The 27,167-nt window shown below is 40.2% G+C and overlaps 1 protein-coding gene across 12 annotated transcripts in view; it reads left to right on the forward strand.

The window, feature by feature from the left end:
• ankhd1 (ankyrin repeat and KH domain containing 1) overlaps positions 1 to 25,868 on the forward strand; it is a 199,595-nt gene extending 173,727 nt beyond the window's left edge. For 9 of the 12 annotated variants that reach the window (XM_078550823.1, XM_078550826.1, XM_078550825.1 and 6 more), the window contains 6 exons: positions 1,263 to 2,911; positions 4,645 to 4,836; positions 6,805 to 7,059; positions 7,173 to 7,348; positions 22,818 to 22,985; positions 25,343 to 25,868. In XM_078550823.1, coding sequence (XP_078406949.1) covers positions 1,263 to 2,911; positions 4,645 to 4,836; positions 6,805 to 7,059; positions 7,173 to 7,348; positions 22,818 to 22,985; positions 25,343 to 25,402 — 2,500 coding nt within the window. In that variant the 3' untranslated portion in view covers positions 25,403 to 25,868. The remainder of the gene's footprint in view (positions 1 to 1,262; positions 2,912 to 4,644; positions 4,837 to 6,804; positions 7,060 to 7,172; positions 7,349 to 22,817; positions 22,986 to 25,342) is intronic. The other 3 variants (XM_078550831.1, XM_078550832.1, XM_078550827.1) reach the window with 2 other exon arrangements.
• The last annotated feature ends 1,299 nt before the right edge of the window (positions 25,869 to 27,167 follow it).

The raw sequence follows: 27,167 nt of genomic DNA on the forward strand, positions 1-27,167 counted from the left end.
AGCAGAACCCATTATGAGGGTCATGAGGACTCGAAACGTCGACTCTTTTCTTCTCCGCCGATGCTGCCAGACCTGCTGAGTTTTTCCAGGTAATTACGTTTTTGTTTTGGATTTCCAGCATCCGCAGTAGTTTTTTGTTTTTATCTAGAAAAATAATTTGCCTGAATGCCAGTTACACCAAATAGTAACTGTTCTTTCCAATGCTTGTAGGATTAAAACAAAAACTCAATACAATGCTATCATTAATCTTGTACATAAATGCATTGCCATTGGTACTCATCTGATTAAATCTAGATTTTATGGTTATTTAATGTCTCTTGCATGCATTAGAAAGAGCTGTTTGGAATCTAGTGATTTCATTTGTTGAACAAACGTTCTACATACAGTTGAGCTAGCTGTTTTATTCAGTTAACCCCACAAAATCTGGACTTCAATAAAACACACGTCTGACTCTTTGGGACTTATCAAAAGGCTAAATTTTAGACAAAATATTTTATTTTGGCCAGAATCTTAAAATTGCTTTGCTTCATTTTTTGAAAGATTATGACGATCTCTCACTTCCAAGAGGAGTCCAGTTTGCAAGGAAACATTTTAGCTCCAGCATTCTGGCTGAAAAGATGGTGGGAAGGAACTATATCGGGAACAGTGCTTGCATGATAGGAAGATTCAGTTTGCGCTTAAAGGAACACTGGTCCTGAAATCAACACTCTTCATATTTTTCCTTCTCCAGGGACTGGAACTTACTGGCTTTTGGACCGGGTGTAAGATGGGGTATTAGTTTGCAGGAATTAAAATGGCTGACTTACTGAACTTTGCACACACATGTTAATTATTTTTAGAATTACTATAGTAAGGCTCCCTTGAATTAGTTTCAACCCCTGACTTGAATATTTATTAAATCCAGATCTAAAATTTAACATTTATAATAAAATCAAAATTTGTTGATCACAAAAATATTGCAACTTTGCCATATCATATGGCTTTCTCAATAATGCGGTCAACAGCATACAGAGTAAGGCTGAATCAGTCTAAGTGACTGGAAGTATTGTTAGTCCAGTTCAAGGCTTACTAGTGAGTTTATTAGGTCATAGTTTTTTGTGGAACAGCATCTGGAATGTCTACTGTGGTTTGATGAGTGGTCAGTTGTAGTTTGGATTGAATAAATATTCTGAGCCCAATAATTTTTAACTGGAAGCATAAATAAACAGGAATCTAAAGAAACATTTCTCTCATTGTGAAACTTTACATTGTACTTATTTCAGAGGAGGCACAGAATCAACAAGACATGCAGTGCAGCTCATCAATGCACTAATTCAGGATCCTGCAAAAGAGCTGGAGGACTTGATTCCTCGGAATCATATCAAAAACGTCACAGCCAACACAAGAATGGGGTCCACAGCTGCCACAACCACAGCTAGCACCACAACTGCCGGACACCGAATAACCGTTTCAATGATGTCTTCCTCTGCAACAGCTTCGCTGTCAACCTCATCATCCACATCATTACAATCCATTAACAAACCTGGTAAAAACATTGTGTCAAACAATATGCGTCCTACATTTTCAGTTTCGCTTCCTTTGGCTTATTCACATCCGCAGTTAGCACATGCTTTGCTGGCTGCTCAAACTATCCAGCAGATTCGACACCCTCGGTTACCCATGGCACACTTTGGAGGAACCTTTTCTCCATCACCAAACACATGGGGTCCTTTCCCAGTGAGACCTGTAAGTCCTGGAAGTGCCAACAGTTCACCGAAACATAACACAACTCGTCTCAATAACCAGGGTAATAATACTATTCATCCCAACACTGGTAATTCAGCTTCTATTAATTCACCTTCTGTGGCTGTGAGTTCTCCAACTTTCACCACACAATCTCTGTGTGTCACAAGCAGCCCAACTCCATCATCGGTTAGAAAGCAACTCTTCACTTCGGTCAATAAAACTAATGTCATGATTTCGGTGACTTCAGCTGTAACGAGCAATTCCTGCTCACTGCCCACAAATTCAGCCGTATCAGTGAGCAATGGGCAACCTCCTACTCCACCACCGCCTCCGCCACTTGTTGTGCAGCCTTCTCAACAATCCATGTCACTGACTAAGAATGAACCATTCACAACCTCCACTGCGAAGGAAGAAGTGACCACCACAGAACAGCCTGCAGGAAGCCAATGTGCACATTCAAATGTCTGCAGCAGCTCTTCAGTCAACAATAATTCTGGAGCTATAGGAATTCAACCGACCTCTTCACTGCCCAGCATTCTGCCGCAAATTCCATGCCGTAGTTCCTCTGATATTCGACCTACTTTGCCGAAGCCTTATATTTCAAATACAGATCATGGATTAGTGGCCCCAAGCAGTCTCGCATCTACTCGCCCTGTTACTATGTCGGCTTGCCCTAATGTTCAGAGCAACAACACTTTACCTCAGTTAGCTGCAGCCTCTCCTCAAGTATCTCACAGAATACAGCCTGGTGCTCCTTTCTATCCCCTAGTACAGCAAGAGCCACAGTCTGTTTTTGTCCCAAACCCAGTTCCAATGGTTTCTACCCAAGATCCTATGAAGCAGCATGGTGTACCTTCTCCGATGCAGCTTTCATCTGCACTTGGTATGCTGAACGTTTCGCAAATCCACGCAAACCCAGGAAGCAAATCATTGCCTCCAAATTTTGGCTCTGCAGCCCTCTTCAGCCCTTTCAACAGTTTCTTCGACAATACCCAGGTGTCTGCAAATCACGTGTGGGGAAGTTGTCCACTGCCTTCGCGGCCAACGCAAGATCCAACGTTTAGTGGACATTCTAACTACATGGGCAATTCTGTACTTGGACAGTTAGATGCAGTACTTCCACATGATAATTCCAAGGCTCCTGGTTTCAGGCCACCTTCACAAAGAGTGACATCGAGCCCCACAGGTGAGATGGACAGTGGATTATTTTAATTTATTTGTGTATTAGTTTTGTAGATTCTGATTTAAACCGTCCTTATGAACAGCATTGTGTTAGCAACTTTAAAAAATTCCAAACTTTAGCCAAATTGTTTGCCAAATATTTCTCACCTTTTATCTGCATTCTACCACCCTCTTTCCTTCTCTTACCCTTACCCCCTTTTCAGGGATTTCTCACATTACTGGTTCAATCATCAAGGCAGGGCTGTTTGCGACTAGAGGAACAATTTTGTTTCTCCCTTGCATATCTGTCGCCCTCCCCCCCCCATCAACCAGCCCATGAGATGTGCTGACTTCCTTTTAAGTTCCACTTGCTGTCCTACTTAGGAACCGATTGATTCCTATAATTAAAAAGTTAAATCTGTGACAATGCTAGTGACTTGCAATTTTCAGAGGTTGGCAAACGATCTGTTATTTGCAACCCTCTGTACCTCTATGTGCCTTTTTTGTTGTTGACCTATATCAAAATTGGACCGTAAATTTCAAAATTTGTTGAAATGTTATCTACTTCATTTCTTTCCCTCACTCTACTAGATAGTGGGGGAGGAGGGGAGCTGTATGCCAATGCTGTTTGAACTCTAACATCACCTCAGCAATTTACATCTGCCAAATCTTGAATTAGCTTCAGATTGTTTGCTGCTCATTAATAACAAGTTCCCTTTGAAAATGGACTATTTGATCATTATCCATGATTGCAACTTGTGTATTTGTAAGAGTCAGTAGGTGACCTCATAAATTTAAATACATTGAAAAGGGGATCAGATTCTCCCAGTATTAGGAAAGCTGAAAATAGCCCAAATACATTTATGCACTTTTGAAAAGTGGCTTGTGACCTCAATAAGCTAGACTTTAGACATGCAAACGACCTTTGAAGGGGTACAACCTTCACCAAAATGATTCCGTGGTTGAATACTAAATTAAATGGACCTGTTGCAGAAACTTGATTTTAAAGTCCCTTGATTTTAAAAGGTTATGGCGATCTAATTAAGATGTTTAAAATACATTAGATATAGAAGAACCATCTGTGATTCTATTTCTTCTGCTAGGATAACCTAAAACAGGGGGACATAATCTTTAAGCTCAACCAGTTAGGAGAGTGATTAGGAAGCACATTTTCACATGGTGTGTTGGAAATCTGGAACTTGTTTTCCCCCTAATTGCTGTGGATGCTGGGTCAATTGAAATTTTCAGTATTAAGATTTTTTTTGTTTGGTAAGGTTATCAAAGGGTATGGAGAAAAGGCAGGTGAATAGAGTTCAGGTACAGATCAGCCATGATCTAATAAAATGGTGGATCAGGCTCGAGGAGCTGAAAGGCCTACTCCTGTTCCTTATTAGGTAATGGTCATGAAACAATTTTCTTAGGATAACAAGAGCTTGCCAATGTGGCATGCCAATAATAGCTCAAGAGTTTTAGGATAAAATTACATTATTTTTAAAATACATTTTTAAATTAGTTCCTTTTATTTTACAATGACGTGCATGTCTGTGCTTGCATTTGAGTTTTTTGAAAGACTGCAACCATACTTTTCTCAACCCTTTTTTTTCAATGACACCTTAGTGAGCGCTACTCTCACTTATAGTTTGGATTATTACCCCTTTATTAAAGAGAGAAATGTACAAGTTATAGATAAGTCACTTTTTATAATGTGCATTTCTCAAATATTCCATTACATGTGATTTTTTAAAAATGTTTTTGAAGGAATGTCTGCTATGGACCCATCAGGCAATGCCATTTCTTCCTCCTCCACCCCATTGACGAGTTTTGCTCCAAGTATGGCTGGAACTCAGGTGTATGTACAAGGACCAGCCCCTGTAGGAATGCCTGCTCCTAGCTTCAGCAGACAACATTTTTCCCCACACCCTTGGAGTTCAACAACTGCTCCAGCTACATGTATGTACAAGCCAATCCTTTCTATATTTTAGTTGCGTTTTTGGGGGTGGGAGGTTATGCTCCTTAATCTAGGATCCACTACTCATTATATGCATTTATAATACCATTTTAAAAACTTCCAGTAGGGCCAATCTTCCAAATGTAGCTAGAAAATTATGGTACAAACGTGGCAAAGCAAAATATTGGAAAAGAGGCATCATCTAATTATGTACCTATTTGCCCTTAGAATTTAGATACTATCAGTCGTCCTTGTGGAAATGTTGCTTTCAAAAATGTTTTGCTTATACGCAAGGCCAGTTAAATTCAGATTAATTGCCCAATTGCATCTGAAAATAGTTATATGAATACATTTTTAATGTTCTGGATGTCACTTGCCTGGTGCGAATAAATGTCTGTCAGAGCAACTTAATCTTCGTGGTTTTGATATTGACATCCGAAAATTACAGCGAAAATTACAGCGAAAATTAAACCACTTGCAAACTTCAGCCAATTATTTCTTTACCTTTCTTTGTTTCTGAGTGCCAAATGCATACCCTGCAGAATATATTGTGTTGCACTTTCACGCAAGCGTGCAAAGCCATAGGTTATCTGTATTGGTGAGGTCGAGACCAGTTTAGCAATATGTATTTGGCAGTGTACATGGGCAATTGTTTGTGTATCTCCAAATTGGAGGAAACCATTGAGTGATAGCTATTCTCATGCTATAACATGCTTGAAAATGCATTTTTAACTTTCACCAGTAGTTAGGATGAAGGGGGGAGGGGGCGGGGGGAGTCAGTGATGAGGAGCTCTTAAGATTCAGTCTAGCTAGTAGGAACATTAAAGTGCTGACCTTAATAAAGCAGTGAGATATTAAACAACAACTTGCATTTGTATTTAGTGCCTTTAGTGTAGCAAAATTGTAGCTGCTTCACAAGCATAATCAGAGAAAGCATGATAAATTGATGGGTGTCTTTCCACTTTTGAAGGAAGACGGAGCTGAAACACACCTGAAAAGTTATACTTCGGTAGCTTTACTATCAGTTTACCCCTCTTATCAGACATGGGCTGCTCCAATGCCTCAATCTTGCATTTGTGAGAAGAAATGTGTTTGGCAAAACTCAAAAATGGAGTTTTTGATTTTTGGGATTTCCTTACATTTTCTGGGTTCCTCTTTTTTAAAAAAAAAAATCATGCTAAGGATTGTGTGTAAAAGAACATTAATGCACATGAACACTATCCATAAAACATTTCCCAGGTTGCCAACAATTGATGTGATTGCTCCTCAACTTCTTCGTTCTCTTGGATATTAAGCAAGTTAAAAGATTTCTCCTCCTATCTACACATACATCAGTTATACAAATTTGTTTTAAAGATTTTCAGACCATTTTCCATAATTAGTTTATTTTCTCCTAACATGTTGGAGTTGTTCAATACCAAAATTTTTCTATTGCATTGCACATTTAAAGGTGGTGTTCAAAACAAATAGCATTAACACAGCATTGACTCTCAAAGTAGAACTAGACATGATTTGCATGAACACATTTTTTGAATTCTTTTCATTCACAACGACGTTTGCATGTCTAAGTATGCTTTCTTCCTAGCATTTTGACCCCTGTTTAAATGAAGTGCGGAAGCATTTCTAACCAACATTTTCGAGAAGTCTTGTTGAAGCCTTCATCACTAGACCTGTTACTTTGTGTAAAGATCTGAGATTTTGCTGATTTTACATAAGAATAGGAATCAAAAACAGAACAGTTTACATATGATGCTGCCCTTCACTCTAATTGTTGAAAAGCAAGCAACATATAAGCACTTGAGTTTAACTTCTGTTTCATGTCAGGTTTTTTCACTGGGTATTATTCAGAATTTATAGCTACAAATATCACATTATAGAGTACTGCAATTAAAAAGAATTGTAATGTTATAGACTATACTGTTTTTGCAAATGGTTGCATGTAATTTACTTTTGTGGATCGTAATTTGTAGGTGAGTCCCCTCCATCGGTGTCTTCTGGAGCTTCTTCACCCTTATCTGCTGCTTCTGCACCTCCTTCCTTGGGCCAACCAAAATCAAGTAATGCAAACCAGGATCGGAAGGTACCTCCGCCTATTGGAACAGAAAGATCAGCTCGCATTAGGCAGACTGGGTCTATGACTCCACTTTCCACTATGGTGGGTAGTAACCTGACAACTCCTGTTGGACAAGGAGGGATCTGGTCTTTTGGTGTCAGCAATAATTCAGGTGAGGAGTTATTAATTATAGTGTTGGAGAGATATGTAAGCAGTATACTTAACAGGGCTAAGTTTTAAAGCTACAAAATCTTGTCATTTTCTTAGAATGGGTTTCTCTTTCAGATGGCATATCTGGCTGGTCCCAAGGTGTGATGGGTGGTCACCTAATGCACCAATCTATATCAGACCCAGCTTCATTTTCACAACATCAGACATTGGAAAGAGATGATACTGGAATAGTGGCACCTTCAAACACCTTCCATCAGCCAGTGCCAAGCAACTTCATGGATTATAACAAGGTTAGTGAAAGTTACTTGATTTCTTTTAAACCGAGCATGAATATTAGGCAGCAGTAATTTGTACACAATCAAAATGCAAAGTCAATGAATTGCAGTTACATCCCAATCAATTTGGCATGAACAACATGCAGACTGAATTTTTTAGCAAATTTTGGTAGAACTTGGAATATACCATAATGCAGCAATTCATGCATTACAATAAGGTTGTGTATTGTAATTTTAAAGCTGGAACAAAGACATACAATTAGTGAAATATAAACAGAAAATGCTGGAAATACTAAGCAGACCTGTCAGCTTTTGTGGAAAGAGAAACTTTTCAGGTTAATGGCTTGTTGAAAAGTCATCAACTTGAGCCGTTAACTCTGTTTCTCTCTCCACAGATGTTGCCAGGCCTGCTGAGCACTTCCAGTGTTTTGTCTTTTTATTTCAGATTTCCAGTGTCCACAATATTCTGCTTTTCAACACAGAGTTACTGATTATTTTTTTCACAACATCAGTAGAGCCTGTACTCTTGCAACAGTTTGGAGAAAAACCTGTGTAGTTGCACATACTGCTGTTGGAACCTTGAGTTGTTCATAACATTTATTAACAGCACTTTATCAAAATCAAGTTTACATAGGGGTTATGTGGGCTTTGTCTCCCAACTGTCAGTTTTCTTGCTGCAAACTGCTACACGAGTACCATTTACATTATAGAATAGCTAACCTTTAGCTGTTTACTCTTGGCATATAAATATGGCAGTGGTCATCAAAGCACAGGCCGATTAGCCTGACCTCGGTCGTTGGTAAGATTTTAGAGTCCATTATTAAGGATGAGATTTCAGAATACTTGGAAGTGCATTGTAAAATAGGGCAAAGTCAGCGTGGTTTCATCAAGGGGAGGTCATGCCTGACAAATCTGTTAGAATTCTTTGAGGAGGTAACGAGTAGGTTAGACAAAGAAGAGCCAATGGATGTTATCTACTTGGACTTCCAGAAGGCCTTTGACAAGGTGCCGCACAGGAGGCTGCTCAGTAAGATAAGAGCCCATGGTGTTAGAGGCAAGGTACTAGCATGGATAGAAGATTGGCTGTCTGGCAGGAGGCAGAGAGTGGGGATAAGGGGGTCCTTCTCAGGATGCCGGCCGGTGACTAGTGGAGTTCCGTAGTGGTCAGTGTTGGGACCACAACTTTTCACTTTATACATTAATGATCTAGATGAAGGAACTGAGGGCATCCTGGCTAAGTTTGCAGATGATACAAAGATAGGTGGAGGGACAGGTAGTATTGAGGAGGTGGGGAGGCTGCAGAAGGATTTGGACAGGTTAGGAGAATGGGCAAAGAAGTGGCAGATGGAATACAATGTGGGGAAGTGTGAGGTCATGCACTTTGGTAGGAAGAATAGAGGCATAGACTATTTTCTAAGTGGGGAGAGAATTCAGAAATCTGTAGTGCAAAGGGACTTGGGCATCCTAGTCCAGGATTCTTACGGTTAACTTGCAGGTTGAGTCAGTAGTTAGAAAGGCAAATGCAATGTTGGCATTTATTTCGAGAGGACTAGAATATAAAAGCAGGGATGTGCTGCTGAGGCTTTATAAGGCTCTGGTCAGACCACATTTAGAATATTGTGAGCAATTTTGGGCCCCGTAACTCAGTAAGGATGTTCTGGCCCTGGAGAGAGTCCAGAGGAGGTTCACGAGAACGATGCCAGGAATGAAAGGCTTAACATATGAGGACTCTGGGTCTATACTCGATGGAGTTTAGAAGGATGAGGGGGGATCTGATTGAAACTTACAGAATACTGAAAGGCCTGGATAGAGTGGACGTGGGGACTTCCATTAGTAGGAGAGACTAGGACCCGAGGGCACAGCCTCAGAGTAAAGGGAAGACCTTTTAGAACAGAGATGAGGAGAAACTTCTTTAGCCAGAGAGTGGTGGATCTATGGAATTCATTGCCACAGAAGGCTGTGGAGGCCAGGTCATTGGGTGTATTTAAGACGGAGATAGATAGGTTCTTGATTGGTATGGGGATCAAAGGTTACGGGGAGAAGGTGGGAGAATGGGGTTGAGAAACTTATCAGCCATGATTGAATAGCGGAGCAGACTCGATGGGCCGAATGGCCTAATTTCTGCTCCTGTGTCTTATGGTCATAGCACTATATCTTTTTTAACAATAAAAAATCTTGCATTTATATAGCACCTTTTAATGCGGTGAACAGCCCAAGGTGTTTCACAGGAGCTTAATCAGATAAAAATTGACACTAAGCCTATATATGATATTGGGATAGAAAACCTAGGTCAGAGGGTGGGGTTTTATGTACCTTCAATGAGTTTGAAAATGCTGTTGAGTAACTTTAGGGATTTTTTTTTCCCCCCAAGGGACTCAAAGAAGTGGGGTTGGAGGGGAGTGGTGAGGGATTCACAGAAGTGATAAGAGATGGATAATCTTGTTTGTGAATGTGATAGGTATAGGCTTTGTGAGCTAGCAAGGTGGAGGGTGTGACTATGAATATGGGTAGGAAGGTTTACATGGAGGGAGAAGTTAAGGAAGAACAGTGAACTCAGAGGGCAAGGTGAGTTCAGATGGCATTTGAAATCACCGAGCATGAAAAATCTCTTCGTAGAATCAGTAAGGAAAGCAAGAAAATACCTGGTGAGAAGCTTGAGAAGAGAGGGAATATTTTTAAGCAGAATGGAACAAGGTTGAGGTGCTGAAAGCAAAATGTGTCAGAAGTAGAGGCACAGCCAAAGGTGGAATTTAGTGAGAAGGGCCAGGATGTCAACATGACAGTTTGAGCAGGGCAGTTGGTGGAAGATGTTGCCTGCCAGGGAGGCTTCAGTAAGTGGTAAGGTATTATCTGTGAGCCAAGTGTTTCATCAAGGCCATATCAATGTAATCATTAATAATGTCATGTAGCAAGGGCCTTGTTTGCAGCTGGATGAACATTCTAGAGGGAGGTGCAGAGAAGAGCAGCAACTGTTGAACTACTGGCAGAGTCCAAGGGACCAGTGGTGGGAGGAATGAGGAGGAGGGAAGGAGTTTCGAAAGATTAGCTCCAAGTTTCACCCTCAAAATAATGTCATCTCTCCAAACACTCCACATATATGACTTCTGTGTTTTCATTTCAGTTTTGTTTGAAATACTTTTTATTTGAACTAAGAAAGCAAACTACCACAAATTGAAAGAAATTAACAGCTAAATTTCAATACAACTGAAAGAAACTGCAAAACACCTTTTAAATTTCTGAAGCTGATCTCACCAGTTAAACAAATTGGAAACAAAAACCTAGAAAGATTTACAGCACAGAAAGAGGCCATTTGGTTTATTGTGTCAGTGCTGGCTGGAAAAGAGTTTTGCACCCTAATCTCACCTTCAACTCTTGCTGCATAGCCTGTAGATTATGGCACCTCAATTGTATATCCATATGTTTTGTCAAATGTCAGGAGGGTTTCTGCCTCTGCCACCTTTTCCTGGGAGTTCCAGATCCCCACTACCCTCTAAGTGAAAAAATTATTCTTCATCCCCAATCCTTCTACCAATTAGTTTAAATCAATGCCCCCTGGTTATTAATGTCCTCACTAATGAAATTAGGTCCACTCTATCCACTATTTAAGCCACCTCATAATTTTGTACTCATTTAAATCTTGCTTTAGCCTCCTCTGTTCCAAAGAAAACAACTCTAGCCTCTTCCAGCTTTCCTCATAGCTAAAGTTCTCCGTTCCAGACAACATCCTTGTAAATCTCTTCTGTACCCTCTCTAGTAAATTGTGCCCTTCCTGTAATGCAGTGACCTGAAAGGTATGTAGCCCTCTTTTCTGCCGTCTAGTGTTTTTTTTTAATACAGTTCTGACATATCCTCCCTGCTTTTATACTCTAGGCCTCAGCCAATAAAGGAAAGTATGCGTTGTCCACTTCTCCACCTGTCCTACCTTCACAAGGATTTATGGGCATGCAGTCCAAGTCCCTTTGGTCTACACTTCACATCATCTTCAGCTTGACACTTCTCAAATCTTACCATTTATTGTGTATTCCTTTACCTTGTTTGTGTTTCCCAAATGCACTACCTCACACTTCTCTAGATTGGATTCCATTTGCCACTTTTCTGCCCACTTAATCAGTTCATTGGATTATCTTCTGGCAGTCTGCAGCTTCCTTCTTGCTATCCATTTTTGCCAAATCGCATCTTAGCTTGGCAAAATTGACCATTCCCCAATTTAAAACTTTTACTCTTGGTCTGCCTTTGTCCTTTTCCATAACCATGCTAAATCTAACTGAATTATGATCACTGCCACTAAAAATGCTCTGATACACCCTTCCACCTTACCAGCTTCATTCCTAAAACTAAACCCCCTCTCTTGTTGAGTTTGCTATCTGCTGGCAGAAAAAGTTCTCCTGAATACATTTTAAGAATTCTGCACCCTCTATACGTTTTACACTGAATTTATCCCATTTAGCATTAGGATAGTTTAAATTTCCTATTACTGCTCTTTTGTTTCTGCGCTTCTCAGCAATTTGCCCACATTGTTGCTCTTCTATCTCCCTCAGATTATTGTTGGGGGGGGGTCTACAGTACATCCTCAGCAACGTGATTGCCTCTTTATTGTTTGCTCCTCAGTTCACCCATATGATCTCATTTGATGCTTCCAGCATATCATCCCTCTCACAGTTGTGATTTTTTCTTGGACCAGTATTGCCACTCCACCATTTTTTTTTATCTCCCCTGAAAACCATGTAACCAGAAATATTAAGTTGTCACTCCTGTCCTCCTTTGAGTTATGTTTCAGTAATAGCAATGATATCATATTTCTTAATGTCCATCTGTGCCTTCAGCTCATCTGCCTTATTCACTGGACTCCTTACATTGAACTATGTGCCACAAATAACTGAACAACTCTTTTGTAGCCTTTGTTTCCATGACCTTCAATACTGGTTTACTTATTGTAGTAACTGTAGCTTTAAGGAATGTAGTGACTGTAGCTTTAAGACTTATTGTATTGTGTAGTCTCACATTGACAGTGTGAACGAATCAGCTCGAAGTGTGCGGAACCTTAGGGGTGGAGTTTGTGTCTAGTTGTGGTTCTTGATGGAAGCATGTAACTGGAAGCATGCTGAAGTTCTGCGAATAAAGTTCACTGTTTCTTATGAGAAACCTGTCTGGAAAATCATGCTTATAACAACTGGCAATGAGGAGAAATTGGTTCTGGCACTGATCCTCGCCCAGTGAATGTGAGTATCTTATTTTAAACAGAAGAAAGGGAAAATATACTCACCAGATATGCCACTTTTTGGCAGGATCGACCCCTTCGACTGATCCACAGAGGAGTGGAGTCAGTGTATAGAATGCCTCAGTTTCTTTTTCCAAGCAAATGAAATAACGGCGGAGGAAAAACAGAAAGCAATTCCTAAGCGCCTGTCGGAGTAAAACTTATGATTTAATCCATAGTTTGACGGCTCCCGATGTGAAGACCTTCAGCAAATTGGTAGATTTCGTAAAGGGTCATTTTCAACCCAAACCCTCTGTAATCATGCAGAGGTTTAAATTTCATTCGAGAGCAAGAGTCCTGGGGGAGACCATAGCAACATATGTAGCGAAGTTGAAACAGCTAACTGAATGTTGTGACTTCGGGGAGACCCTAAACAACATGTTAAGGGATCGTTTGGCCTGCGACGTGCATGATGATGCCATTCAACAATGATCACTAGCTATTGATTTTAAAAGAGCATTGGAAATAGTGCTTGCGATGGAAAGTTTGTGGGATTCGCGGGCCTTACAGAGTGTACAAAATGGCACAGTTTCCCAGTTGGGGTAGGAACAGACCGCCAAGTGTGACACGAAAACCCAGGGAGTCAGCCACGAACAGTCTGCTACCCGAAAATTTAAAAAAAATATACAGGAGACAGCTCAGCAGCAAACCTGAAAATGTGGAAGTGACCCTATCCCAGAAACTTGCAGTTTTAAAGAGGTGGAGTGCCATTATTATCATAACACATACTGAAGCAATGTGGAGCAACATTGAGACAGACTCTCGGGCAGCAAACTAAACTGATCGAAGTACATAATGTGGAAGAACCAAGAACCATTGATTCCAATGTTTATTTTCTATTTAATGTGAAAGTAGGGATAACAGAGCCAATCACTGTTACTCTGCAGGTCAATGGAAAACATTTGATTATGGAAGTGTATACCAGTGCATCAACCACTGTAGTGGGGGAACACACATTCAAATATTTAAACAAGGTTACTCAACAATTGAATATGGAGCAAATTTCGGCCAAATTGAAAACGTATGCTAATGAAGCCATACAAGTGAAAGGTGTTACCACTGTACCTGTTTATTACAAGTACCAGGCAGCACAGCTCCCTGTGATTGTAGTGGAAGGTGAAGGACCAAGCCTTCTAGGTTGTGATTGGTTAAAGGAAATTAAACTAAATTGGTCTGAAATTTTCCAGCTGAGAGCTGGAGAACTGCCAGAGCTGTTAAAGAAATATGACCAGGTCTTTCGAGAAGAACTGGGGAAATACAAAGGCAGGATAAGATCTATATTGACTCTGAAGCAACGCCTCATTTTTTTAAAGCCAGGCCTGTGCCTCATGCCCTGAGAGAGAAGGTTGACAATGAATGAAACCGTTTAGAGAAACTGGGTATTATCCAGCTGCTTCAAATTTTGAAGTGGGCAGCACCCACAGTCCATCTCTTGAAACCGGATCAGATCATCAGTACCTGTGGGGATTATAAGTTAACAGTAAACAAGGGTGCCAAGTTGGGCAAGCACCCATTCCCAGTTTCGAGGATCTGTATGTCAAATTAGGAGGGAGAACTTGCACTAAATTGGATATGAGTCACACGTATCAGCAGCTGGAACTGGATGATACATCTAGAGGATTTGTAACCATAAACACACACAAAGGGTTGCATCAATACACACGCCTGCCTTTCGGTGTTTCTTCGGCCTGCGTGATTTTCCAGAGGACGTTGGAGAGCTTGCTGCAAGGACTACCTCAAGTCATGGTCTACCTGGACGACGTCCTAATAACTGGGTTAACAGAAGTGGAACACTTTTGCTAACTTGGAAGAAGTCTTAAAGTGATTTTTGAAAGCGAGGGCGTGCTTGAAAAAGGATAAGTGTACCTTTCAGGCAAGTGAAGTCATTTACTTGGGCCACCAGGTGGATGTCCAAGGGTTACACCCAGTAGAAGAAAAAGTCAAAGCTATCAAGGAGGCACCCTTCGCTACAAATGCCTGAGCTTAAGTCATTCTTGGGTATGGTAAATTACTATGGCTGATTCCTACCTAACTTATCAATGGTCCAAGCCCCTCTACACTCATTAAAGTAAAAACAGTGTTGGCCTCAAGAAGAAGCTTTCACGAAAGTTAAACAGCTCTTGCACTCTTCGAACTTGTTAGCACACTACGACCTGACAAAATAATTGGTGCTAACTTGCGACGCATTCCCCTATGGTATGGGAGCAGTACTATCTTGCAAGATGGATGACAGTTCAGAAAGATCAATAGGCTATGTATCCACTCCCTCTACAGCTGAGAAGAGTTATTCACAAATCAAGAAAGAAGGATTTTTGATTATTTTTGGAGTTAGGAAATTCCATCAGTATGTACATGGTCGACACTTTACTATAGTATCTGATCACAAACCGCTCGAGTCTGTTTAGCAAAGAGAAAGCTATCTGTCCCATAGCTTCCGCAAGAATTCAAAGATGGGCTTTGATTTTATCAGCATATGAATATACTTTTATGTGCAGACCAGGGATGCATATAGCCAATGCAGATGCCATAAGTTGCCTTCCTTTGCAGGAAAGCATTGAATATGCTCCAACTCCCCAAGAGATCGTATTAGTGATGAATTTCCTGGATTCTGCACCAGTCTGCGCAAGACCAGCAAGAAACTGGATGAACCGTGGTCCAGTCTTGTCTAGAGTACGAGACCAAGTATTGAAAGGATGGCCCCAGGAACCAGTTCCTGAAGAATTGAAGCCACTCTTCGCTCAAAGGAATGAATTGAGTAGTCAGGATGGTATCCTATTGTGGGGTGTATGAGTCGTCGTTTCTTCACAAGGAAGGGAACCCCTCGTAACTGAGCTGCATAGTGCGCATCCTGGAATTTCCAAAATGCAAGTGCTTGGAAGAAGCTATATCTGGTGGCTAGGTATAGACAGTGATATAGAAATAATGTTTAAGCACTGTCTCCAGTGCCAGCGACTACAGAAGTTGCCTGTTGCAGCCCCACTGCACCCATGGGAATGGCTTGGTTGACCCTGGGTGTGACTGCATATAGGTCATGTAGGTCCATTTCTAGACACCAGGTTTCTACCAATAATTGCACATTCCAAATGGTTAGGCATGTACGAAGTTAGATGGCCAATGTCAGGTGTGACTGTAGAAAGATTACGCCAAAGTCTTTTCTGTACATGGATTGCCAGAAGTCATTTTCTCAGACAATGGTACTGCATTTACTAATGCTGAATTTCAAGGATTTGTGAGCCTAAATCGTATCAAACACGGAAAGACAGCACCGTATCATCTGTCGTCTAACAGATTGGCCGAGAGAGCAGTACAAACTTTTAAAGTTGGGATAAGAATAATATCGGGAGGATCATTGGAGATTAAACTTTCATGTTTCCTATTTCACCATAGAACAACCCACCATACTACTACAGGTTCAACACCGAATTATTTATAAAGCGCTGCCTTCATACAAGATTAAACCTGGTACTTCCCAATTTGGAGGGGAATGTAGAGAGCAGCCAAGGGAATCAAAAAGTAACTCATGATTTACGTAGTCAAGAGCGAGAATTTACTGTCAGTGAAACCGTATTTGTATGAAACTCTGGTGGTGGATCGAGTTGTTACCTGGTGTAGTAGTTTCTGTGACTCGACCGTTGTCATACCATGTAGAAGTGGAAGGCCAGATCACCCCAAAACATGATCATTTGAGAAGAAGGGAGATGCCCCAACAAACCGATATTCCACCTGTAACCATTGTAGAACCTGTGGTCCCCGTTGTGATTGATCAACCATGGATAGACATATCAGATGTCTCTGTTGGAGTGGATAACACTGAGCTTCCTGTGCCTAAGGAGGTACCTGATGTTGCTGTGGTTCCAGAAAATGAAGATTCAGTGAGAGATTCTAAAGTCATGGAGCTACAACGTTCCACCCAGATCAGAAAACCACCGGAGAGACTGAACTTATAATTTTATAACCTGTGTGTATATATTTGTAATGTCATGAATGTAGTTCTTGTAAATACAAATTTGTACAAAAAAAAATTAAGGGGGAGGAGTGTAGTAACTGTAGCTTTAAGGAATGTCAAAAGTGTAGCTGTAAGACTTATTATACTGTGTGGTATCACATGACAGTGAATCAGCCCAAAGTGCAAGGAACCTTAGGGGTGAAGTTTGTCTAGTTGTGGTTCTTGATGGAAGCATGTAACTGCTGCTGAAGCCCTGTAAATAAAGTTCACTGTTTCTTATCAGAAACCTATTTGGAAAATCAAGTCCATAACACTAATCTATCTTCTATTTCTGGCTTTGTTTTTCTTCCATCTGAATCTACACTTAAGTTCCCATTCCTCTACCAAATTAGTTTAAATTCTCCTCAACAGCACTAGCAAACCACCTGTCAAGATATTGGTCCTGGACCTGTTGAGGCGCAATCCATCTGGTTTGTACAGTACCCATCTCCCTGAAACCAGTCCCAATGCTCCCAGAAACCTAAAGCCCTCCTCCACCATCTCTTGAACCACACATTTAGCTGCATTTACTCTTATTCCTGTACTTGCACCAGCACATGGCAATAGGAGTAATGTGGAGATTACTACCTTTGAGCTTCCACTTTTTAATTTCTTTCCCAGCTCCCTAAAATCTGCCTACAGGACTCATCCCTTTTTCTACATATGGCATTGGTAACAATATGGACCATGACCTCTGGCTGTTCATCCTCTTCTCTCTGTGTCTCTCTCTCTCTCTCTCTCTCTCTCTCTCTCCTCTCTCTCTCTTCCCACCACCACCTCACCTCACCTCAGAATGTTCTGCAGCTGCTCAATAATGTCCTTGACTCCATCAGGAACGCAACATACCTGCCTGTTCCCCATATGATTTGAATCGCCTAGCACTATTGCTTACCTCATCACCTCCTCCCACTCCTGCACAGCTGAGCCACCCGTGGCACCATGAACTTGGCACTGGCCGCATTTACAAATGGAGCCTTCAACCTCAGCAATATTCAGAGTGAGATGCATCTGGGAGATCTTTGCAATACCTGCCTTGCCCTGCTTGGACTCTCGTGCATATTGGAGCGTGTCCACTTTTAGAAATGTGATATTTATTTAGCTCTTAGCCTCGTGGAAGCACTGCAGTGACACCAACTGCTGCTTAAGCTCTGAAACCCAGAGCTTGACCTCCTCCAACTGACAACTGCACATCTGGTTGTCTAGGAATTCACACATGAACAGAATGTGCATTTCATGAAATTAAGGTGCACTGCCATGCCTTTATTAGATTACTAACTAAACTTAACATAAATAAATTAGAGACTTAAAAAAACTCACTAACTACTTGCCAATTAGCACCTTCCCTTGTATTGATGTCACTTCAGTTTTTTTTTTACTTTGCTCCCTAACATTTGCGCTTCCTTTGGGTTCTTGCTGCTCTACCCCAAAACTCCTTTAATCTGCGCTGCTTAACTCCAGGTTCTCCAATTAAGTCTCAAGTTACTGGTCTTGAGCTGTAGCCTCATTTCTTGTCATTTGATCGTTGCCTGTTTATTTGTATGTAATTCTACAATATACATTGAGGTTAAGACATATGAAAAGTTTGGGTGGTGTTGTCTTGGCCATGAGGTTTTGCATTCCATGTTGTTATAACTGTCTCAGTTGTGACTTATATTAAGAATGCAGAGTTTTGGTTTCAATTTTAGGTGAATTGGGGGCTGTTTACTTTTGGTTTGGTTTAGTATGCCTTTGTGCGTTTACAAACCATACATGAACATTTCTCCCAGCTGAGAGACTTTTTAGAAGCAAGAAAACCCTGAGGTTGCTATGGAGAAAGTTGCTGATGGTGGAGCTATGCTATAAAAGGAACACTTTTTTAGGAAAAAGTTTAAGAGAAGCTAACCTGGACACTGCAGACATCCAGTCTGTTGTGTTTGATCGGAAAACTCTGTTCTGTATGTTTAGAAAGGAGAAGAGTGTGTTCTAGAGAATTGGGTAGGACCAAGTAGTCCTGTAAAGAGAGAAGTCCACCTACAGAATAAACACCAAGTGCTTGTCTACATGTGTCTGGTCAGTCGTGGTGTGTGGCCATCAGCGATGCTTGTACTTGGGCCAGGATGTCGTATTGTTAGGAATATACCATCGACCTGAGCTGTGATCTGTCCAGCCAGACCCAGAGAGAAAGGAACTGCCTTCCTGAGTATGAGTATGTTTAAAATCCTATCAAAGTGAAAGCCACAGTAAAAACGCTAAGCTGGACTAAGCCTGTTGGATTGAGTTTAAGGTAGAAGTTCATATTGTTTAGAATCATTATTTTATTTGCTCAGTGTACCTATTTAGTCATAATTGCTTGTTTGTTTTTGTTCAAGTTTGTATAGTAAAAATTCTTTTGTTTCCATTTAACCTTTGAGTCCTGCCGCTTATTTCCTTACCCTTGGTCCTTCCACACATTACATTCTTTAAACGATTATGGCCCAGCAAGCCAGAACCTAAGTATCTGGCTTGTCCAGTATTCTCATAGCTGGGATCATAGCAACGTTTATGTACTGAACTATTGCAGTTCATGTAGATTTTGATGCTGCTTTGAACTGTGGGAGATCATTCCCTCTGGTCCTGGTGCTAGTTTTAAGTAACACTTCTACATAATGGCAGCTGCTGACTACTATTAATGTTGCTTCAATCTTGTCTCATTCAAGCTATAAAGATTTTTTGACTCTAGTCATGAAGCTTTAGTTCCTTTGATTTCATCCTGGACCACCCTTTTTTTTGTCACGCGGACCTAACCAAATGCTGTTGGCATTAACCTGATCCACACATTAGCTGTCTAGCCAATTGAGCTATCGGCCCCCCAACACATTATTAACTTTGTTATAAGCTTGAAGTCTGATATAGGAGTTAAGTACTTCTGATCAAGAAACTATCATATTATAATCCTTAAGACACACAAAGCTCCCATGCAAATGACCTGATCAACTTTGCATGAGAATAGGTGAAACAAAAGGTTGTCATGACATTAAAATGTCACAAGTTACTAACAATACACAGAGCAAATTCGGGTTTCCCACAACAGCTCAATGCAATTCCACACTCATATTGATATTGGCCAGGACACCAGAAGAATTTCCTCTCCTTTTGAATAGCACCATGGGATCTTTAACATCCACTTAAACTAATGGAATAGGCAGATGGAGCCACAACTTAACGTCTCACCCCAAGGTAGCATACACAATTCAGCACTTCCTCTGCATCATACGAATCTTCTTCTTCTCAAGTTCTCTGCCCAAAGGCAGAGATCAATGATTATTCGTCAAACCACAGCAGAGTGCCAACATTTATTTTACTACAGGTAGAGTGAGGAGGCAGACCGAGTCTACCTCAGCCAGAACGGGGATGGGGCGAGATGTTAAGTTGTGGCTCCCTCTGCCTATTCGGTTAGTTTGAGTGGATGTTAAAGATCCCATGGGACTATTCAAAGGAGAGGAGGGAATTCTTCTGATGTCCTGGCCAATATTTCTCCTCGCCTTTTTTTTCTCGTTGATATCTGCTAATATCGTCTACATTTGCACACCTAGACACTGCATTCCAAAACAATTAATTTTGTGAATTCAGCATGTTTGTAGTAAATCAGTGAATGCCCACATATAGTTATACCTGGACAACACCCAAGCTTGGTGTGCTAAGTGACAAGTAACATTTAGGCCACACACTGTCATGCAATGACCATCCCTAGCAAGTGAGAACCTAACCAACTCCCCTTGACATTCAGCACATTATCATTGCTGAGTGACCCATTATCAACATCCTGGGAGTCAGTATTGACTGGAAATTCAACTGGACCAGCCATATAAATCCTATGGCCACTGCAGTAGAACAGGGACTGTGTATTCTGAGTATCTCACCTCCTCCACCACCAGTGGACTGTAGCTACAGAATGTACCATTTGCCGGATGCATTGTAGCAACTTTACAGGGTTTCTTTGGCAGCATCTCCCAAATTCTCATGCCTACTGCCTAAAAGGACAGCAGGAACATGGGAACACCATCACCTCTTAAGATCTCTTCCAAGTCACTCTCAATCCTGACATGGACACAGATTGTCACTCCTTTGTCATTGCTGGATCAAATTTTACCTGTTGTGATTGTGGGAGTTTTGTTACTACGTAGGCATTCAGTTAAGGAAGAAAGCCTACTCCTTCCTTTCTGTGGATTATTCGGGTTGTGGATTATTCGGGCCTGCCAGCACGCCCACACCCCAGCGGTGAATAAAAGGAAATAGGCATATAGCTTTCATCAGAGCTTCTTATCCACACATGCTGGCTGACCGATGTGCTTTTAACATTTAATATTTTTTTTGAGTTTAAGGACTTGCTTAAAAACTTGCTATCGGGTAGTTCAATGTAAGTTTCCATTGCAAAAATGCAAGTATTGAAATTTCTGAAAGATTCAGTCTTGCCAGCCTTATTTGAACTGTAATATTCAAGTTTGTGCTTTATAACTCTGCAAGAATGACAGTAGTGCTATGATGAGGCAGATGATGTGTGCCAGACAGACCTAATCATGAGGGAAACTTGGTCATGCTATCACAACGATTTTGCAATTTGTATTTATTATGAGATGTGAGCACTGAATTCAGAAGTCATAAGCCCACCAACACCTTTAGAGATTTGAAAATTAAATAAAATATTTATTAACAAAATATAAAATATTTCAAGCACATAGATTAGACTGCAAATTACGTACTATTATAATAATAATTAAAATTCCCAATTAACTTGACCCCCAGTTACATCCACTTTAAGGCAATGGTCCAAAATAGATTTTAGATTTAAAACAAACTTGGCAAGCTAACACAATACCCTGGACGGTGAAATTCCAAATGGCTTTTCCCCAACTTCAGTTTCATTAGATAACAGACTTATGCACAAATGCTAGAGGCTTCATTAAGGCTATTTCACACATACCTGCTAGATCTTACATGACCTTCACATAGCCTTTCATTCTCCTTTATATATGTTTCTCTCTTTTTAATATGTAAATTCTATTGTTCCATATGTCTTTGAATGATATCTTCCTCATAACAAAAACTTTCATGTTGCCACTATTGCCAGTAGCCTTTATGAAAAATAAACACATTCCTTAGCCTTGCTCACCTGGCTAGTTGGAAACAGACTAAGAACCCTTTGAAATCCACATATCCCTCCATTTATCTAAAAATGCAAATTCCCTTCACACCCTATATGCTCAGCCAGTATCCATGTTTAATCATTAGCATGTCAAGCACCTAGCTTCTTTTGATTTAAAGCTTGCACCCAACTTGACTACAAAATATAACTTAATCACACACATACCCAACTATACTTACCCCATAAACCTGCTTCACAATAAATCAGAAGAATATTATGAAAATGATTATACTTTCATCACAATAGTCTAACCTAAGCATCTCAATAAATCTGAGATTCTTCATTCATTTAGAGTAATTGTTAGTGCAATTGTTACATATTTGGCCCCAAACATGTTTGGATTTTACGTCTTCACTTCATAGCCCTGCAGCACAAAACATACAAAGGCAGAAATTTAATGCAGATAACTTCTTTTTCCTACATTAGATGGAATGGCTGGATCTAATGCTGTAGATACAGTCTGTGCTATTTGATGCACCCATAAGCTTGAGTTTTGAACAGCATGGTTAACTCTTTTTTATTGGAAATGAATAGGTAATCAGTAAGACTTTTTTTTTTGCTCCCTTACTTTGAAAGCTCACTATTATTTCCTTTGTGCTTTAACTTCTTTACTTGAATGATTAACTTGCCCTACTACACCTACTGGCTTAATAGGCCATCACAGTTGGCTATTTTGCTTAAAATAGGTTCATTCATTTTGCTTTGATTACAATCCATGTGTTTCATTGACAAAGACAAAGCACGCAGCACAGATAATTTTCTTGATATTAAGTGCTGACATTCTATATAGAAAAAATGCAATATTTAACTTGGGTTATGATGTATTTGATTTGACTTAAGTTAGTAATTGCTACGTATCAGTTAGTTAACTGGGCAATGGTTTAGTTGTGATGCATCAATAAAATAAAGGCTCCATCTCCTCCAGTTATCCAACTTATAAATAAGTAGACTGTTACCTATATGTGAAAACAATCATTGGAAAGCTGCCCTAGAAATAAGTAATCTTAAAGTTTCTTTTCTGATTTTACAACAGACTTGTGGCTGTTCCATGAAACCTGGAATTATTTTATTTCCTTTTCAGCAGGGCTTGCCACTTTCCATGTATGGGAATGCTATGATTCCCCCACATCCACAGTTGGCTGATGGTCCAGGGGCTCCTCTTTTTAATGGACTTCATGCTACAGACCCTGCCTGGAATCCTATGATAAAGGTTGTCACAAACTCCTCTGAGAATGCTGACCCCCAACAGGTGAGAATAAAATGAACTTTCAGCACTCTCAACATGGGGGTTTAGATCTCTTTAAAGTTCATAACAGGACTACAAAAGTAAATGAAGCTTGACACCATCCAGGACAAAGCAGCCCGCTTGATGGTACTCCATCTACAAATATTCACTCCCTCCATTACCGACGCACAGTGGCAGCAGTGTGTACCATCTACAAGATGCACTGCAGGAACTCACCAAGGCTCCTTAGACAGCACCTTCCAAACCCACGACCACTACCATCTAGAAGAACAAGGGCAGCAGACACATGAGAACACCACCACCTGGAAGTTCCCCTCCAAACCACTCACCATCCTGACTTGGAAGCATATCACCGTTCTTTCACTGTCGTTGTGTCAAAATCCTGGAACTACACCACATGGACTGCAGCGCCTAAAGAAGGTGGCTCACCACCACCTTCCTGAGGGCAATTAGGGATGGGTGATAAATGCTGGTCTAGCCACTGACACCCATGTCCCATAAAATGAATAATAAAAAAAGAATTTGATTTTAAAAAGTGTATAACCAGCATTGTGTATCAGCTTTCTGCTCTGAGGCATTTATGTTGTCACTGCCATGCAGCTGAATGCTTGTCTCCCACAGTTCACACCCTCCAATCTGACTTTTCATCAAATATCAGCACCAAGACTACTATGCACAAAGTTATGAATTGTATCCTATATGACAAGATCTGGAGCTTGCTGCCCCTTCGTATTGTTCTTGTCCACTCTGTTGCCTTGGCACTGACCACTCAATGTCCCTTACCCTTGATGTGTTCACTGCACATTTATGGTTCCAGTCAGTTCCTGCATCCCAAATACTTTTTCCTATTTGCCACCTGCATTCTACCCTTGAATCTCACCTATATAATTACATACTATTCCTCAACTTGTGCAAGTGCAGAGTCAACTTCCACATGTACACTGATAACCGTACTGTATCTCTTTGCACCCCGCCCGATATTCAAAAGTTGTTGACTTGCTTGGCAAATGTCTAGCCTGGGTGAGTTCAAATTTGCCCTGTGACTTAGTAAAACTTAAGCATCTATTGAAATAATATACTTTCACTCAAAAATCTTATTTGTACTATGTACAGTGGTGTATCCATTTGAATTATCAATTGGGTATCGATTGTCACAATATATGCATGGACCGGGATAAGTTTATTTTTGCCTTTATAACTGTATTGTGACAACAACATTTGCTTACATCATAATATAACTGCTGCTCTGGATAATATATGTAGCAGTGAACATTCATTGAATGGTAATATTGGGTTGTTGGTGCAAGTAAGAACAAAGCAAACACATTTTTAAAAAAAACAAAGAAAAATCATTCGGATCAGTAGCAGGAAAGGCAACAAAATGTAACTGACTTGATACAAGCTCCAGATCATGAATTAAGCACACAATCATCCTTGTCTGTTACTGGAATGACTTTAGTTTCTCCTGAGAGCCTTCAAATCTTAACATTGGAATGTGTTTAGTTGGATTCATGTTTTATGATATAAAAATAGAAAATACTGGAAATAACCAGCATTTCTGGCAGCATCTGTGGAGAAAGAAACAAGAGTCTACATTTTAAGTAGATGCCCCTACATCAGGGAGACTAAATGCTGGTTGGGTTACTGCTTTTAGAACACCTCCATTCAGTTTACAAGCATGACCCTGAACTTCCAGTCACCTGTCATTTTAATTCCCCATTCCACTCCCACCCTGACCCTTCTGTCCTCGGCCTTCCACACTATTCCATTGAAGCTCAAGGAACGCACCTCATCTTTCCATTAGGCACTTTACAGCCTTCTGGACTCAGCATGAGAGTTCAACAATTTCAGGTCAAAATCCCTGCCCCCATTTTGAGGGCGGGGGGTGTGGGACAGCTGCAGTTTTGTTCGTTTTTGGTTGGCAGCTGTTGGTAATGATGCTGCATTTTCCCATTTACACCACCTTTAGACACATCTTTTGTTTGTTTATTTGTCCCAATACTACCCTTGTTTTGCCTTGTGCCTCATCCCTTAATCTCTCCTTGTCAATTAGAGCTTCCTGTTTGTTTTCTTCACTACCCCCACTCTCCTGTCTCTTTATTTGCTTTAAACCGGTTACTTCTCTAACTTTTTCTAGTTCCAATATAAGGTCATCGACCTGAAACATAACACTGTTTCGCCCTCCACAGTTCCTGCCAGATCTGAGTATTTCCAGCATTTTATGTTTTGATTTTAGGTTTCCAGCATCTGCAATAATTTGCTTTTCTAGTAGTGTTCTACGGTATTTACTTGCAAGTAAGCTTCTCCAACAGGATTACATATGCCATAAATAAACATCCAGTTTTAATGTACTTTTGCAGGTGTGGCCTGGAACCTGGGCACCACATATTGGTAACGTGCATCTGAACCATGTCAACTAGAGGACGCAAGCATGCCCACAAATTCCTGACATGTCTTTCTGAGATTGAAACTAGGTTGATCTGGGAAGAAATTAACAGGACAAAACTTTTCTGATGTGCCTAACTGAAATTCTGTGTGGGCTGTTACGCATGAACTTAATTGATTTACCACTGTCTATGAACAAAGTGATCACCTGCATAGCAGGTTCGGTTCTCTGGTTAGTTTAGCCATTTTGACTTAAGACTTGGGACAAACTATTCTTGTGCTGCTGGCTAAACAGTACTGTAAACTGCTTGTATGCAGCCGAGGACTAGATAATTATGTGAATTAATCCAGATGTTTTAGAGTGGTAAATACATGTATAATTGTTTACATACTAAAAAGGGTTAAAACAAGAGTAAATTTCATGTCGTATAGTGGCTCTACTTTATGTAGCCTGTATTAATGTGAAATATTTACCTTAATATTCAATAAAAATGAACAGTACCTCATTTTTAGCGTCTTCATTCCTGGTGGTTAATTATTTGGCTTCATCAAATTATCACTTTTTTTGGGATGCAAGTTATAAATACAGCCTGATGTTTTTGATCACATGTTTCTGCATTTTTACTAAAGACAAAGATGTTCAAAACATTCTGGTTGGTTATTTTGTGTAGCTGTGTAGTACTTCGGTTTAATTCCTCTGTGTTTTTCTCTTGGCACATGCCACACTTTGGCAATTCGGTAGACTTTATCAAACTATGTTAGATTATGACCTATAGGCATGAGATTTTGTTTTGACTTATCTTTTTCATATTCAGGAAAAAACTATTGCTAATCACTGGTATTTCTGGAAAAAATGTCATTGACCATTTGCATTAAATTAAAATGATGGGATAAATCAATCTGTAATATGGTTAGAGTTCTGGCTACTCTTATTAAAAGCCCACTTATCTCTTCCATAATTGGTTTCTGTGTGGGTAAGACCATTATTGATCATTGGAACAGACAGATCAGCTGATTTCCCATTCACATTTTACATACAAGCAAGATTATCAGGCTGGATTATACTTCATGATACAGTATCATGAGCTGGGTAAACTAATCACTGAAAAACCTAAGCGTTGCCCATTTTTTTTATTTCTGAAAAAACTATTTTCTGGAACTCTGCTACATGTTCAATCTACTTGCATTTCTATAAGCTGCTGGTTTCTGCCAGTTGTCACTAGTATTCTCTTGATTCCAAGTCAGTTTTTCATCCAGAGAGTTTGAATTTTATAAATACTTTCCAGCGAGTATATTTTTTAGATTTTATATATGGCTTTGCAAAATCTTGGTTGAACAATTTAAAACTTCTTTAAGAATTCCTTTTCTGTAACAGATGGTCACAACCATGTCTACTATTTGAGGTCTGCAAGCTTCAACGAATATTATAAGAAAGCTTAAGTATTCTGTACTCAATTGCAAGGCTAGAATGGCAGGTATAAAGTTTTCTGTGAACATACAAGTGGAATTGTTACTATTGGCAATTTGCATCAAGGGAAAAAAAATCAGTGAAGCGCATCAGTTTAGAATCTGAATTGGCACCAGAATAGTTTTTGGCTAAATGTGCACATCAGATTCAAGTACAAAGTGGGAGAAGATTGTTTTTTGGTCAATTTCAGCCTTTAGGAATGAGCAGTATTACACTGGGTCATTTTTATGGATACTTTCAGTGAGCATCAGTGTTGTTGGGAATGTTTATAAAATTCCAATTTTAACACACACAACATCCTCATTCTGGGTGACTGGAGTGAACATAATGTG

Source organism: Cetorhinus maximus, chromosome 10 (assembly GCF_964194155.1).
Source record: "Cetorhinus maximus chromosome 10, sCetMax3.hap1.1, whole genome shotgun sequence".
NCBI classification, from domain to species: domain Eukaryota; kingdom Metazoa; phylum Chordata; class Chondrichthyes; order Lamniformes; family Cetorhinidae; genus Cetorhinus; species Cetorhinus maximus.